The sequence below is a fragment of the Oncorhynchus gorbuscha genome, linkage group LG15 (genome assembly GCF_021184085.1).
Source record: "Oncorhynchus gorbuscha isolate QuinsamMale2020 ecotype Even-year linkage group LG15, OgorEven_v1.0, whole genome shotgun sequence".
NCBI lineage: Eukaryota > Metazoa > Chordata > Actinopteri > Salmoniformes > Salmonidae > Oncorhynchus > Oncorhynchus gorbuscha.
The window spans coordinates 12,921,639-12,935,724 of NC_060187.1; the positions used below are offsets into that span (position 1 = coordinate 12,921,639).

The 14,086-nt window shown below is 47.7% G+C and overlaps 1 protein-coding gene across 1 annotated transcript in view; it reads right to left on the reverse strand.

The window, feature by feature from the left end:
* The window catches only part of LOC123996633 (phosphatidylinositol 3-kinase regulatory subunit gamma-like), a 54,800-nt gene extending 42,758 nt beyond the window's left edge, over positions 1–12,042 (reverse strand). Inside the window, exon 1 of the mRNA XM_046300168.1 lies at positions 11,595–12,042. Coding sequence (XP_046156124.1) covers positions 11,595–11,706 — 112 coding nt within the window. The 5' untranslated portion in view covers positions 11,707–12,042. The remainder of the gene's footprint in view (positions 1–11,594) is intronic.
* Positions 12,043–14,086: the final 2,044 nt, after the last annotated feature.

A 14,086-nucleotide genomic window follows, 5' to 3' on the forward strand; every position in this document is an offset into this window, starting at 1 on the left:
AGTCTCCAGTTTGTCCTCGTCATTTCGAGTGAAAGTTGTGTTTTTTGTTTGTATTTACTTTACTGGATTAAAGACTCTGTTTTCGCCAAGTCGCTTTTGGGTCCTCTTTCACCTGCATGACAGAAGGAACCGACCAAGGAATGGACCCAGCGACTTCAGACGCTCGTTACACTGCCGTCGAGATCCAAGGAGCCATGCTCGGCAGACACGAGCAGGAATTGTCTGCTGCTCGCCATGCCGTGGAGAACCTGGCCGCTCAGGTTTCCGACCTCTCTGGACAGTTCCAGAGTCTACGTCTCGTGCCACCTGTTACTTCCTGGCCTGCCGAGCCTCCAGAACCTAGGGTTAATAACCCACCTTGCTACTCCGGGCAGCCCACTGAGTGCCGCTCCTTTCTCACGCAGTGTGAGATTGTGTTCTCTCTCCAACCCAACACATACTCTAGAGAGAGAGCTCGGGTTGCTTACGTCATTTCACTCCTTACTGGCCGGGCTCGAGAATGGGGCACAGCTATCTGGGAGGCAAGGGCTGATTGCTCTAACAAGTTCCAGAACTTTAAAGAGGAGATGATTCGGGTTTTTGACCGTTCAGTTTTTGGTAGGGAGGCTTCTAGGGCCCTGGCTTCCTTATGCCAAGGTGAACGGTCCATAACGGATTATTCTATTGAGTTTCGCACTCTTGCTGCCTCTAGTGAGTGGAACGAGCCGGCGCTGCTCGCTCGTTTTCTGGAGGGACTCCACGCAGTGGTTAAGGATGAGATTCTCTCCCGGGAGGTTCCTTCAGATGTGGACTCTTTGATTGCTCTCGCCATCCGCATAGAACGACGGGTAGATCTTCGTCACCGGGCTCGTGGAAGAGAGCTCGCATCAACGGTGTTTCCCTGCTCCGCATCGCAACCATCTCCCTCCTCTGGCTCAGGGTCTGAGCCCATGCAGCTGGGAGGGATTCGCATCTCGACTAAGGAGAGGGAACGGAGGATCACCAACCGCCTGTGCCTCTATTGCGGAGTTGCTGGACATTTTGTTAATTCATGTCCAGTAAAAGCCAGAGCTCATCTGTAAGCGGAGGGCTACAGGTGAGCGCAACTACTCAAGTCTCTCCATCAAAATCCTGTACTACTTTGTCGGTCCATCTACGCTGGACCGGTTCGGGTGCTACATGTAGTGCCTTGATAGACTCTGGGGCTGAGGGTTGTTTCATGGACGAAGCATGGGTTCGGAAACATGACATTCCTTTCAGAGAGTTAGAGAAGCCTACGCCCATGTTCGCCTTAGATGGTAGTCATCTTCCCAGTATCAGATTTGAGACACTACCTTTAACCCTCACAGTATCTGGTAACCACAGTGAGACTATTTCTTTTTTGATTTTTCGTTCACCGTTTACACCTGTTGTTTTGGGTCATCCCTGGCTAGTATGTCATAATCCTTCTATTAATTGGTCTAGTAATTCTATCCTATCCTGGAACGTTTCTTGTCATGTGAAGTGTTTAATGTCTGCCATCCCTCCCGTTTCTTCTGTCCCTACTTCTCAGGAGGAACCTGGCGATTTGACAGGAGTGCCGGAGGAATATCATGATCTGCGCACGGTCTTCAGTCGGTCCCGAGCCAACTCCCTTCCTCCTCACCGGTCGTATGATTGTAGTATTGATCTCCTTCCGGGGACCACTCCTCCTCGGGGTAGACTATACTCTCTGTCGGCTCCCGAACGTAAGGCTCTCGAGGATTATTTGTCTGTGTCTCTTGGCGCCGGTACCATAGTGCCTTCTTCCTCTCCGGCCGGGGCGGGGTTCTTTTTGTTAAGAAGAAGGACGGTACTCTGCGCCCCTGCGTGGATTATCGAGGGCTGAATGACATAACGGTTAAGAATCGTTATCCGCTTCCCCTTATGTCATCAGCCTTCGAGATTCTGCAGGGAGCCAGGTGCTTTACTAAGTTGGACCTTCGTAACGCTTACCATCTCGTGCGCATCAGAGAGGGGGACGAGTGGAAAACGGCGTTTAACACTCCGTTAGGGCATTTTGAGTACCGGGTTCTGCCGTTTGGTCTCGCCAATGCGCCAGCTGTTTTTCAGGCATTAGTTAATGATGTTCTGAGAGACATGCTGAACATCTTTGTTTTTGTCTATCTTGACGATATCCTGATTTTTTCTCCGTCACTCGAGATTCATGTTCAGCACGTTCGACGTGTTCTACAGCGCCTTTTAGAGAATTGTCTCTACGTAAAGTCTGAGAAGTGCTCTTTTCATGTCTCCTCCGTTACTTTTCTCGGTTCCGTTATTTCCGCTGAAGGCATTCAGATGGATTCCGCTAAGGTCCAAGCTGTCAGTGATTGGCCCGTTCCAAGGTCACGTGTCGAGTTGCAGCGCTTTTTAGGTTTCGCTAATTTCTATCGGCGTTTCATTCGTAATTTCGGTCAAGTTGCTGCCCCTCTCACAGCTCTTACTTCTGTCAAGACGTGTTTTAAGTGGTCCGGTTCCGCCCAGGGAGCTTTTGATCTTCTAAAAGAACGTTTTACGTCCGCTCCTATCCTCGTTACTCCTGACGTCACTAGACAATTCATTGTCGAGGTTGACGCTTCAGAGGTAGGCGTGGGAGCCATTCTATCCCAGCGCTTCCAGTCTGACGATAAGGTTCATCCTTGCGCTTATTTTTCTCATCGCCTGTCGCCATCTGAGCGCAACTATGATGTGGGTAACCGTGAACTGCTCGCCATCCGCTTAGCCCTAGGCGAATGGCGACAGTGGTTGGAGGGGGCGACCGTTCCTTTTGTCGTTTGGACAGACCATAAGAACCTTGAGTACATCCGTTCTGCCAAACGACTTAATGCCCGTCAAGCTCGTTGGGCGTTGTTTTTCGCTCGTTTCGAGTTTGTGATTTCTTACCGTCCGGGTAGCAAGAACACCAAGCCTGATGCCTTATCCCGTCTGTTTAGTTATTCTGTGGCTTCTACTGATCCCGAGGGGATTCTTCCTTATGGGCGTGTTGTCGGGTTAACAGTCTGGGGAATTGAAAGACAGGTTAAGCAAGCACTCACGCACACTGCGTCGCCGCGCGCTTGTCCTAGTAACCTCCTTTTCGTTCCTGTTTCCACTCGTCTGGCTGTTCTTCAGTGGGCTCACTCTGCCAAGTTAGCTGGTCATCCCGGTGTTCGAGGCACTCTTGAGTCTATTCGCCAGCGCTTTTGGTGGCCGACTCAGGAGCGTGACACGCGCCGTTTCGTGGCTGCTTGTTCGGACTGCGCGCAGACTAAGTCGGGTAACTCTCCTCCTGCCGGTCGTCTCAGACCGCTCCCCATTCCTTCTCGACCATGGTCTCACATCGCCCTAGACTTCATTACCGGTCTGCCTTTGTCTGCGGGGAAGACTGTGATTCTTACGGTTGTCGATAGGTTCTCTAAGGCGGCACATTTCATTCCCCTCGCTAAACTTCCTTCCGCTAAGGAGACGGCACAAATCATTATCGAGAATGTATTCAGAATTCATGGCCTCCCGTTAGACGCCGTTTCAGACAGAGGCCCGCAATTCACGTCACAGTTTTGGAGGGAGTTCTGTCGTTTGATTGGTGCGTCCGTCAGTCTCTCTTCCGGGTTTCATCCCCAGTCTAACGGTCAAGCAGAGAGGGCCAATCAGACGATTGGTCGCATACTACGCAGTCTTTCTTTCAGAAACCCTGCGTCTTGGGCAGAACAGCTCCCCTGGGCAGAATACGCTCACAATTCGCTTCCTTCGTCTGCTACCGGGTTATCTCCGTTTCAGAGTAGTCTGGGTTACCAGCCTCCTCTGTTCTCATCCCAGCTTGCCGAGTCCAGCGTTCCCTCCGCTCAAGCGTTTGTCCAACGTTGTGAGCGCACCTGGAGGAGGGTGAGGTCTGCACTTTGCCGTTACAGGGCACAGACTGTGAGAGCCGCCAATAAACGCAGGATTAAGAGTCCAAGGTATTGTTGCGGCCAGAGAGTGTGGCTTTCCACTCGCAACCTTCCTCTTACGACAGCTTCTCGTAAGTTGACTCCGCGGTTCATTGGTCCGTTCCGTGTCTCCCAGGTCGTCAATCCTGTCGCTGTGCGACTGCTTCTTCCGCGACATCTTCGTCGCGTCCATCCTGTCTTCCATGTCTCCTGTGTCAAGCCCTTTCTTCGCACCCCGTTCGTCTTCCCTCCCCCCTCCCGTCCTTGTCGAGAGCGCACCTATTTACAAGGTACATAAGATCATGGACATGCGTTCTCGGGGACGGGGTCACCAATACTTAGTGGATTGGGAGGGTTACGGTCCTGAGGAGAGGAGTTGGGTTCCGTCTCGGGACGTGCTGGACCGTTCACTCATTGATGATTTCCTCCGTTGCCGCCAGGATTCCTCCTCGAGTGCGCCAGGAGGCGCTCGGTGAGTGGGGGGGTACTGTCATGTTTTGTCATTTATTATCTTGTCTTGTCCCTGTGCTTCCCATTCTATTCGTTTCCCTCTGCTGGTCTTATTAGGTTCTTTCCCTCTTTCTATCCCTCTCTCTCCCCCTCCCTCTCTCACTCTCTCGCTCTCTCTTCTCTCTATCGTTCCGTTCCTGCCCCCAGCTGTTCCTATTCCCCTAATCAATCATTTAGTCTTCCCACACCTGTTCCCGATCCTTTCCCCTGATTAGAGTCCCTATTTCTTCCTTTGTGTTCCGTTCCTGTCCTGTCGGTTCCTTGTCTAGAATTCACCGTGCTGTGTTTGTGTATCGCCCTGTCGTGTCGTGTTTTCCTCAGATGCTGCGTGGTGAGCAGGTGTCTGAGTCTGTCTGGTTCAAGTGCCTTCCCGAGGCAACCTGCTGTTCACCTGCTGTTCAAGATCGAGTCTCCAGTTTGTCCTCGTCATTTCGAGTGAAAGTTGTGTTTTTTGTTTGTATTTACTTTACTGGATTAAAGACTCTGTTTTCGCCAAGTCGCTTTTGGGTCCTCTTTCACCTGCATGACAATAAGAGACTACATTTACCAGGTGTCCGCCCGGTGTCCTGTGTCGAAATTATTGCGTAATCTCTAGGTCCATGCGCGTTCCATTTCTTCAGAAGAGAAAGTCAACTGCCACGAAGGATTTATCGTCGATAGATATGTGAAAAACACCTTGAGGATTGATTCTAAACATTGGTTTGCCATGTTTCTGTCGATATTATGGAGTTAATTTGGAAAAAAGTTCGGGTTTTAATGACTTAATTTTAGTTTTTTTTCTTACCCAAACGTGATGAAGAAAACGGAGCGATTTGTCAACACAAATAATATTTTTGTAAAAACTGAACATTTGCTATCTAACTGAGAGTCTCCTCATTGAAAACATCTGAAGTTCTTCAAAGGTAAATGATTTTATTTGAATGCTTTTCTGGTTTTTGTGAAAATGTTGCCTGCTGAATGCTAACGCTAAATGCTACGCTAAATGCTACGCTATCTATCAATACTGTTACACAAATGCTTGTTTTGCTATGGCTGAGAAGCATATTTTTGAAAATCTGAGATGACAGTGTTGTTAACAAAAATCTAAGCTTGAGAGCTAGCATATTGATTTGATTTCATTTGCGATTTTCATGAATAGTTAACGTTGCGTTATGGTAATGGGCTTGAGGCTGTAGTCACGATACCGGATCCGGGATGGCTCGACGCAAGAAGTTAACTGTAAGGTTTCAAGTATGAATCCCCGAGCTGACAAGGTGAAAATCTGTTGTTCTGCCCCTGAACGAGGCAGTTAACCCACCGTTCCTAGGCCGTCATTGAAAATAAGAATGTGTTCTTAACTGACTTGCCAAGTTAAATGAAGATTAAATAAAGGTATAAAAAATAAAAACATTATTATATATTTTTTTAAATCAGCAAATCAGCAAATTGGCGCCCAAAAATACTGATCTCTGATTGTTATGAAAACTTAAAATCAGCCCTAATTAATCGGCCATTCCAATTCATTGGTCAACCTTTAATTGTGAGGTCCCTGGTGAGTCTCATCCCCTGTCTTTTACAGGTCTATTCCAGGACTTCCACAGAGACAGACAAACTCCTGGATTCCATTTTTATGTATCTGCGTGCAGGTGTAGGAAGTTGCTAACTAGCGTAAGCACAATGACTGGAAGTCTATGGCATCTCCTAGCATATCAACGAGTTCGTCTGACTCTGGTGGAGTAGATGAAGGGCTTTATTGCCAAACACATATATAACACACACACACACACACACACACACACACACACACACACACACACACACACACACACACACACACACACACACACACACACACACACACACACACACACACACACACACACACACACACACACACACACACACACACACACACACACACACACACACACACACACACACACACACACACACACGGGACGAGAAGGGGAGGATAGAGAGAAAGAAAGAGAAGATTGAAACTGGTGCTAACCATCTTCCTCTACCAGGGACTGTGTGAGCTGTGCTGCTGTACACACCTACTGTTCCTTTCTCCCTTTCTCTGTGTCTGTCCGTCACTCCCTGTCCTCCTGTCTCTCCTCCTCTCCTCTCTATCGCTCTCTGTTCTATCTCTCTGTCAGACTGGCGCTGCGAGACAAGCCCTGATCCTAAAATCAGACAGCTAGCTAATCTCTGAATGGAGACCTGGCTCATCCAATCAGAGCACAACAGTGGGTAGGGGTGGAGCTAGAGAGAGAAAGAAAGAGAGAGAGAGAGAGAGAGAGTAGGGAGCAGCAGAGAGATAATTGAAATGAGAGAAAGAGGGGTGGAGTTACACCCCCAGAGTATATAAATACTGTCAGGGACACCTCTAGGAAGAGAGAGAGGGAGAGAGAGGGAGAGAGAGGGAGAGAGAGGGACAGAGGGAGGGAGAAGGAGAGAGAGAGAGAGAGAGAGAGAGAGAGAGAGAGAGAGAGAGAGAGAGAGAGAGAGAGAGAGAGAGAGAGAGAGAGAGGACAGAGGGAGAGAGAAGGAGAGAGAGGGAGAGAGAGGGACAGAGAGGTGAGAGAGAGAGAGAGAGAGAGAGAGAGAGAGAGAGAGAGAGAGAGAGAGAGACAGAGGGAGAGAGGGAGAGAGAGGGGACAGAGGGAGAGAGAGAGAGGACAGAGGGAGAGAGAGAGAGAAAGGGGGGACAGAGGGAGAGAGAGAGAGAGAGAGAGAGAGAGAGAGAGAGAGAGAGAGAGAGAGAGAGAGAGAGAGAGAGAGAGAGAGAGAGAGAGAGAGAGAGAGAGAGAGAGACAGAGAGGGAGAGAGAGAGAGAGAGAGAGAGAGAGAGAGAGAGAGAGAGAGAGAGAGAGAGAGAGAGAGAGAGAGAGAGAGAGAGAGAGAGAGAGAGAGAGAGAGAGAGAGGAGGGGGAGAGAGAAGGAGAGAGAGAGAGAGGGACAGAGGGAGAGAGAAGGAGAGAGAAGGAGAGAGAGGGACAGAGGGAGGGAGAATGAGAGAGAGAGGGACAGAGGGAGAGAGAGGAGAGAGAGAGAGGGGGCAGAGGGAGAGAGGGAGAGAGAGAGGGGGCAGAGGGAGGGAGAGAGAGAGAGAGAGAGAGAGAGAGAGAGAGAGAGAGAGAGAGAGAGAGAGAGAGAGAGAGAGAGAGGGAGAGAGGGGGAGAGAGAGGGACAGAGGGGGAGAGAGAGGGATAGAGGGAGAGAGAAACTTCTGTATGTGTAATGTTTACTGTTAATTTTAGTTGTTTTTCACTTTATATATTGACTTTGTATGTTGTCTACCTCACTTGCTTTGGCAATGTTAACACATGTTTCCCATTCCAATAAAGCCCTTGAATTGAATTGAGAAAGAGAAAGAGAGAGAGAGAGAGAGAGAGAGAGAGAGAGAGAGAGAGAGAGAGAGAGAGAGAGAGAGAGAGAGAGAGATAGAGAGAGCAAATAGAGAGAGGAGAGAGAGAGAGAGAAAGGAGAGAGAGAGAGAGAAGAGAGAGAGGGACAGAGGGAGAGAGAGAGAGAGAGAGGAGAGAGGGAGAGAAGAGACAGACACAGAGAGGACTGACAGAGAAAAAAAGAGAGAGAGAGAGAGAGAGAAGAGAAATGACGGAGAGAGAGAAAGAGAGAGAGAAGAGAGAGAGAGAGGAGAGTGAGAGAGGAGAGTGAGAGAGAGAGGACAGTGAGAGAGAGAGAGAGAATAGAGAGAAAGATAATAGTTTTACTGTCCATCTTACAGTGGAGAACGTGTGTTTTACGTGTAGAGTAACAACCGTCCTAGTCTGTCTGAGTGTCTGACTGTCTTTCTGACGTGCCTCTCTAATTTAAGTGACTTATGTCATTGTCCCATATAGCATCATCATAGCAGCAGGGGACAGAAATTCCTTGGTGATGTTCCATTCTGTGAAGAGGCTGCCCTGCAAACTCCCTCTCACACACACACACACACACACACACACAACACTGGGAGGGGAGTAGCCGTGTTGCCGTTGGAAACCGAGGTCGGCCTTCCCCTGGGGCATCCCTCCACCTGTGCTAATCACCCAGTGCTACGGACACACAGCGACACAAAGTGACACACGCACACACACACACGTACACACACACACGCACACGTACACACACACACGTACACACACACACAGAGAGATGGCCCCCGGCGTTACCTCCAAACTGTCACATTTAAATTCCAGTGTAATAAATATTTTGATGAACATCTGCACGACCCTCATCCCTCCTCTGTATCTCACTTTCCCTTTCTCTGCTGGGCCGAGGGCTTAGACCCCCAGTATCACACAATGCCACACGGTGAAATAAAAACAACAAAAAGGAGAATATAAGAAGAGAGAAAAGACCATTCTTTTGTGGGTGTGGGTGTGTGTGTGTGTGTGTGTGTGTGTGTGTGTGTGTGTGTGTGTGTGTGTGTGTGTGTGTGTGTGTGTGTGTGTGTGTGTGTGTGTGTGTGTGTGTGTGTGTGTGTGTGTGTGTGTGTGTGTGTGTGTGTGTGTGTGTTCAGTATGGGCCGAGCTGTGCGCTGGCTTTGAGTGGAAGATAGGATGAATGTGTGATCTGATCACACACTGGTGAGCTTCACTCTGTAGCAAGAGGAGAGTAGAAGGGAGGGGAGAGGATGAGAGAGAGGAGAGAGAAGAGAACAGGGGAGAGGAGAGAAGAAGGGAGGAGAGAGGAGAAGAGGAGAGAGAGGAGAGGAGAGAGAAGAGAACAGAGTAGAGGAGGAGAGAGAAGAGGACAGAGTAGAGGAGAAGGGAGGAGAGAGAGGAGAAGAGGAGAGAGAAGAGAACAGGGGAGAGGAGAGAAGAAGGGAGGAGAGAGAGGAGAGAGAGGAGAATAGAGTAGAGGAGGAGAGAGAAGAGGACAGAGGAGAGGAGAGGAGAAGGGAGGAGAGAGAGGAGAAGAGGAGAGAGAAGAGAACAGGGGAGAGGAGAGAAGAAGGGAGGAGAGAGGAGAGAGGAGAACAGAGTAGAGGAGGAGAAAGAAGAGGACAGAGTAGAGTAGAGGAGAAGGGAGGAGAGAGAGGAGAGGAGAGAGAGGAGAACAGAGTAGAGGAGAGGAGGAGAGAGAAGAGGACAGAGTAGAGGAGAAGGGAGGAGAGAGAGGAGAAGGGAGGAGAGAGAGGAGAAGAGGAGAGAGAGGAGAAGGGAGGAGAGAGAGGAGAGAGAAGGGAACAGAATAGAAGAGAGGGGCAATTATCTTCACCTCTTCTATACACATTGTCGCTATACACCACAATACACCCACCGCTTGCCTGCTTGCTGTATCGCAGCTAGGGTCCTTTCAGAAAATCCAGGAGAGGTTACACAGAAGCCAAACACACAACACAATGCATCTTTACCTTTTAAACGTATTGTTTATACAATTTGAATGGTTGTTTCATTCAATATCTTCACTGACAATGTCTGGCTCAATGGAACACGCTATCTCACATAGGTGACTATATAATACAACAGATGCCTGCTATTGTCACTCTATAACAACACAAACATCAACCATTGACAGATTCATCACAACAGGAATTGGTGATTATGTTCCTAACAACACTACACGTTAAGACGTTGTTGTGCAACATATTTGACAAGATAATTAGTGTGAAACTTTATCGGTTTGACACCTAGCTCATACATCACTATTATGACCGTTATACATCTGTTATACATCTGTTTACACTGATGTAGCGTGTTAATTCATTTGACCAGGAGCTGTATATCCTACACTGCATTTCTACAGAGTATAGTATAGTTGCATTACAGAAGTAAAGATATACCATTATCAACTCTACATGCCATCTTAAAGCTGTTGGTTCCCAGCCCATCTTAAAGCTCTTGGTTCCCAGCCTATGACATCACAGTGAATACGTGAAGCCCCCGTGAAAGAAAGCTTTGAGAATCGCAGAGCCATTGAACTGCATTGAGAGCGCATATGAATGGAAGGGGACACAGGCTGTAGGAGAATACGTTTCACCCTTATTCACTCCTCCACTACTCCACCAACGATATACAGCCTTTATCATTTCAGTGTGGCCCTTAGGACAAGAGAGAGGGTTGCTGTACAAGCAGAACGGGCTCAGGATAATGCACTTCAGCGGGAGAAAAAGAGCTACCGGTCAATTCTATTCCGTGCGATTGAACAGCGCCTCCTGCTCCGTCCACCGAGCCTCTGCTCTGTTAAAAAAGGAGAAGGAATGGAGGTGGGAGTCGAATGACACTTGCACAATTACCGAGAAATGACTCAAATACATCTAAACATCTATATGACAACCGGCTAGAACTACGCGCAGACATTTGCATGAAATCTGAACCCGGAGCAACATCGGTACAGTGGGTTTTACTTCACTGACTTGTAACACAATGTTTTATGATCTCTTTCCCCTCCCCCACAACCACTCCTGCACTGGACTGAAAACATTTGACTATTTGACAACCAGGATAGGCCTACTAGAGAGATGGTCAAACATGGTGAAATAGAGGTTAGGTATGAACCACATGAATACGTATTAAATACACTGTTATGAAAGAACAAAGCAAATGGACAAAGCTGTGGCCTTCGTGCTTAATTAATGAATGACTGTAAAGAAAAAAAAGAATAGGTAGCCGAATAAATAACTATCTATTTTCAGGTCATTTCATTTGTATTATAGCGACAATATATGCGCCTGTAGTGTTCGAATGGAAGGGTTCTTGCAGGATACAGAAGCCTGCTTGCAGGCAGCAATCTGCTCTTCAGATAACGTCACTCCGATAAACTAGTCAAACAAGTTGAAACATTGTTGCAAACTAAATAAGGCATCTGATACATTGTAACAATACATTCTAAATGATTGTCATCACCATTGAAACAGTAGCAAAAAGTCCCAGGATGTCGGCAGATATTATCGGTGCAGATACAATGTAGCGATGTTAAAACGAATTGAACGAAACACTATAACGGTCATTTAGGGTGCTTTAAAACGATTTCAGGAAGAAGAAATGAGTATTTGTGCACCTGTAATAACTATGAATGAAAAAAACAAAGTTACCTAAATGACTAGGCTCGCTATCAGGACAGACAGGTTCGCAGGCAAAGCGTTCTTCTAATGTAATGTTCTTCTCAAAGTTTGGACCATTCAATCCGCATCCACAAATAGGATACAGTATTTTACCACACAGTGACTATTCAATAGTTTCAGTGGCCTACCTGGAGGTGGTTGGTCCATTTCAATATAAAATATTAATTCTGTGGAATATGGCATCATCACGTCCCTCCAATCATCTTCGTATTTTTCCGTAGTCCAAACGGTATTGTACATTGTCTTTACTTCACTTGCGAATGACACTTGTCTTTCTCCAAATGGATATATGCGCACAGGAGGAACGATAACAAACCTATACAACACTTGACTGATCTGAATACTGCTATCTACTGTATAGAGGATAGCTCAACCCGAGCCGTCTCTGATGATCTGAATTCCTGCTTCAGACACAATAAATACGGTGAATTCTTCTGTAAAAGCACCTGGATTCACTGCTCTGATCAGACATAAAACCTCACTGTTCCAAAGGCCTATAAAATGTTCTAAAGGTCCTACAGAGCTGAAAGTAGATGCCAGCTCTACAATCAAGTCTGTTCTTCAGGGACCGAGCAGTCGTCTTCATTTTAAGAAGACTGACAGCGCGCAGGCAACCTTTCACATCATCTCGGCGCTACCACTTCACGCGGAAACACGGGGGGGGAGCCGTTTCTAACAATGACGTACCGAAAGTGGGTTTGTACTTTTATTGCGCGGTGTTATTGCATACGATGTTATTACATAATTAGGGACGAGTATTTATGGATATGAACATATTTAGCTGTTTTGGGGTTTAGAAATCATGTTAGTAATTTTCATCATTTTACTGCCCCCCTTTTGCACAAACAGATTGGTATGTTCCTATCACATCTGCTTTGGTTATTGCTATCCGGGATCCTTGGGACGTCCCCACCCTAAATCATATCCCTTACCTCAACCCCTACCCTTACCCTGACCCTGACCATAACCATAATTAACCCCTACCTAACCCCAAATTTAACCCGAACCTTAACCATTTCAAATGGCAACTTCAAGGGGGTAGGGACTTTCCAGGGTCTGTGAGCTGGGCAGTAAGCACTCCAGAGTAGGGAACCAATAGGAAAATGACTTTACTTCAACTCTGTTGCCGGAGTTATGAGTTAAACATTTTTGCAACCTTGTGTACCTTCCTGGCCAATGAACAATATCAAGGATGCAGGAAGTGAATTGCTGATTGGACCAAACAGTTACTATAAAGGGACAAATGGATGCAGACCACAAAAGGAGAAAAGCGACAGTAAAATGTCTAGTACTCTGATCACAACCACAAGTCCTGGTCGGGTACAGAACACAGCCTACTAACTATGTTACAGCTTACTGTTAATTCACTTAGAAATGTAATTACAAAATGCACCATGTAAAAAATGGGTAGGTCTCAGCCTATGACACATTCAATCAACGTGTGTTGGCATTGTGTTCAATGAGTCGGCATTGTATTGAGCGAGATGGATGATCTGTATACAGGGCACAGACTGACTGAGCATTCTGACCACCCTGCTAACATACATTTAATAACCCAGTAATAACAGTGTAATGTCAACATGCAAAGGAGCATTTTATCAGAAGAGGATTTAACCCAGTCTGGTTGGTGGCCTAGTTCAGGGTCTGGTTGGTGGCCTAGTTCAGGGGTCTGGTTGGTGGCCTAGTTCAGGGGTCTGGTTGGTGGCCTAGTTCAGGGGTCTGGTTGGTGGCCTAGTTCAGGGGTCTGGTTGGTGGCCTAGTTCAGGGGTCTGGTTGGTGGCCTAGTTCAGGGGTCTGGTTGGTGGCCTAGTTCAGGGGTCTGGTTGGTGGCCTAGTTCAGGGGTCTGGTTGGTGGCCTAGTTCAGGGGTCTGGTTGGTGGCCTAGTTCAGGGGTCTGGTTGGTGGCCTAGTTCAGGGGTCTGGTTGGTGGCCTAGTTCAGGGGTCTGGTTGGTGGCCTAGTTCAGGGGTCTGGTTGGTGGCCTAGTTCAGGGGTCTGGTTGGTGGCCTAGTTCAGGGGTCTGGTTGCTGGCCTAGTTCAGGGGTCTGGTTGGTGGCCTAGTTCAGGGGTCTGGTTGCCAATCTGCCGTCCCAATCTATCTCCCCTCTCCTCCTCCTCTGTCTGATCTGTCCATCAAGAAAAGAAAAGGGAGGCTGTCCCCCTGCCCAGTATATAGGCCAGGGATGTCACTGAATTCATCTGTTTAATACAACTTAGGGGAGCAGAGGGGTCTGTGTGTAACGGAGGGTCCCCCAGCACCCCATCCCAGATGGCTCATGCCGGACACACAGCCCCTCTGTGTCAAGTGTGTCAAAGTGTTTTAATTGTCTCTGTCTGTAGTGAGGTGGTGCCACACAGGATTGGCTGGACAGATGGAAGGGTAACAATGACTTAGGAACTGACTAGGCCTGCATGGTAATCCACAGGAGATAGAGTCTCATCTGCTGTGTTTTATCTATGCATCATGACAGGCTCCCTCTGAAACACAGGAACAATAGACGGGAGATGCATCATGCCTGCATTTTGCATACTTTATGCATGATAATGACCAGCAGCCGTCTGAATAAGTGTTTGTGTGTGTGATTGTGTGTTGGTTTGTGTGTGTTTATGTGTCAGTGTGT